At 42.7% G+C, this 1,626-nt stretch overlaps 1 protein-coding gene across 1 annotated transcript; it reads right to left on the bottom strand.

Moving 5' to 3' along the window:
• Positions 1-258: 258 nt before the first annotated feature.
• Positions 259-1,344, bottom strand: COCMIDRAFT_111522 (uncharacterized protein; the record flags this gene model as incomplete). The annotated part of the gene is made up of 2 exons (XM_007695829.1): positions 259-608; positions 657-1,344. 2 exons carry the CDS (start codon positions 1,342-1,344, stop codon positions 259-261), a joined length of 1,038 nt encoding a protein of 345 aa, XP_007694019.1.
• Between the last annotated feature and the right edge of the window lie 282 nt (positions 1,345-1,626).

A 1,626-nucleotide genomic window follows, 5' to 3' on the forward strand; every position in this document is an offset into this window, starting at 1 on the left:
ATAATGTGGTGGAGCTATACGCTTATAGATGTGCGCAAAGTTGGTGGGGTGGCTCACTCGCTTGTATGGCTCACTCGCTTATAAACTACGTTATAAAGAACTATAAAAATACTAGCCATATAATAATATCTCTATGGGTTTGGATATTTTAGTATGATTTTTGCTAACTAGCTTGGTAGTAGAATACGTTATAGTAAATGCTATTGATTTACATAGCTAAGGGATGGTGTACCATAACCTATCTATCATAGAGCATGATCAAAAACATACTTCAGAATCGCATCTAGCCCAATAGTCATAAGAGAACATATTTGCTTCTGGTACATCAGAAAACATTACCGGACGGATCGGCCCCTTTGTTAACCTTGTTTCCTGCCCTGATAGCCAAAGAAAATAATAATACATATGATCGAGGCGTACTTGTGTTGGATCATAGCAACGAAAAGATGGAACACATGCTATGCGGTTGGGGTGGAGTAACGCAATACTCAACATTATGCGTTCCTCACACCCAACAAACTGGTCAATTGAATGGTAATATGCGAGCATCTCATAATACGCTTGAGAAAACCACTTAATAGACCCTTTAGTCCCGCCAAAGAAATGTGCTATAAAATTAATTAGCAGTGATAAACATCCATGAAAGCTAAACGCACCTGAAATTGTTCGTGTCAAGGGGGCAAGTTCCCTTGAAGCATCAACGGGCCGCAGTGGTTTAAGCTCACGAGCAACCATGAGTAATTTTTCCGGATGCCCAATGCCGGTTGAGAGAGCTTCACGGATCCTCGTGATGTCTGGCCAGGAAATCAAATTGCCTTTCCGCGGTAGCAGCCCGGCCGCATCATGCCAGAAAAAATAATTCGAGCGGAACGGATTTTCTTTTGCTGCCTCATCAAGGAAGAATACTTTGGCGTTCCAGACACCCCACATATGAGGAGTTTCAAAGAAGTCTCCTGGCATTTGTTGGACCGCCAGTTTCACTTGATTAGTATGAAATGAGTGGGTGAGCCCGGTAAGGTACGGTACATCCCAGATCGATTCAAAGCTGTTGTTCAATAGCATTGGAGCATCAGATGGCCTGGCACTCTGGAGGAAGTCGTTTTCCGAGGAGGGAGTGAATACAACAAGCGGGGTGTGGATTCGGGCTAGAAACTCTACGACTCGACTGCGATAATATTGTTCATCAGGATACTTGGGATTGTAACCAGGGTGAGGATACCACGCCGTAACGAGTGTGAGATTTCTAGTCGAGGCCGCTAATCCACCTTCACAAACCTCTGCGAAGCCGTGCAAAAGGAATAGAAATGAAAGTAGTAGGTTGTAGTTAAGAAAGGGAACCAACATGACGGAGGTTTGCATGACCGATAGCATCATGTGTGCATGTCCAGGAGTTGAAAAATACCACGCTGTATTAACAACCTCGAATTAAGAAATAATAATATTGTCCAAGCAGCTGATATAACTACTAAGATGTGAATATGTTGCTAGTAAAGCCGAGTCCCTGATCCTTAGGAACAGAGCTAGCGATACTTGAAGAGGACAGACGTCAACCGCGGAGTTACACTTACTAGAAAGAAAACTCTAATTAACTATTAGCCGAACAAGAAAACTATAATAAATCGTTAA

This window comes from Bipolaris oryzae (genome assembly GCF_000523455.1).
Source record: "Bipolaris oryzae ATCC 44560 unplaced genomic scaffold scaffold_510, whole genome shotgun sequence".
Lineage (NCBI taxonomy): Eukaryota > Fungi > Ascomycota > Dothideomycetes > Pleosporales > Pleosporaceae > Bipolaris > Bipolaris oryzae.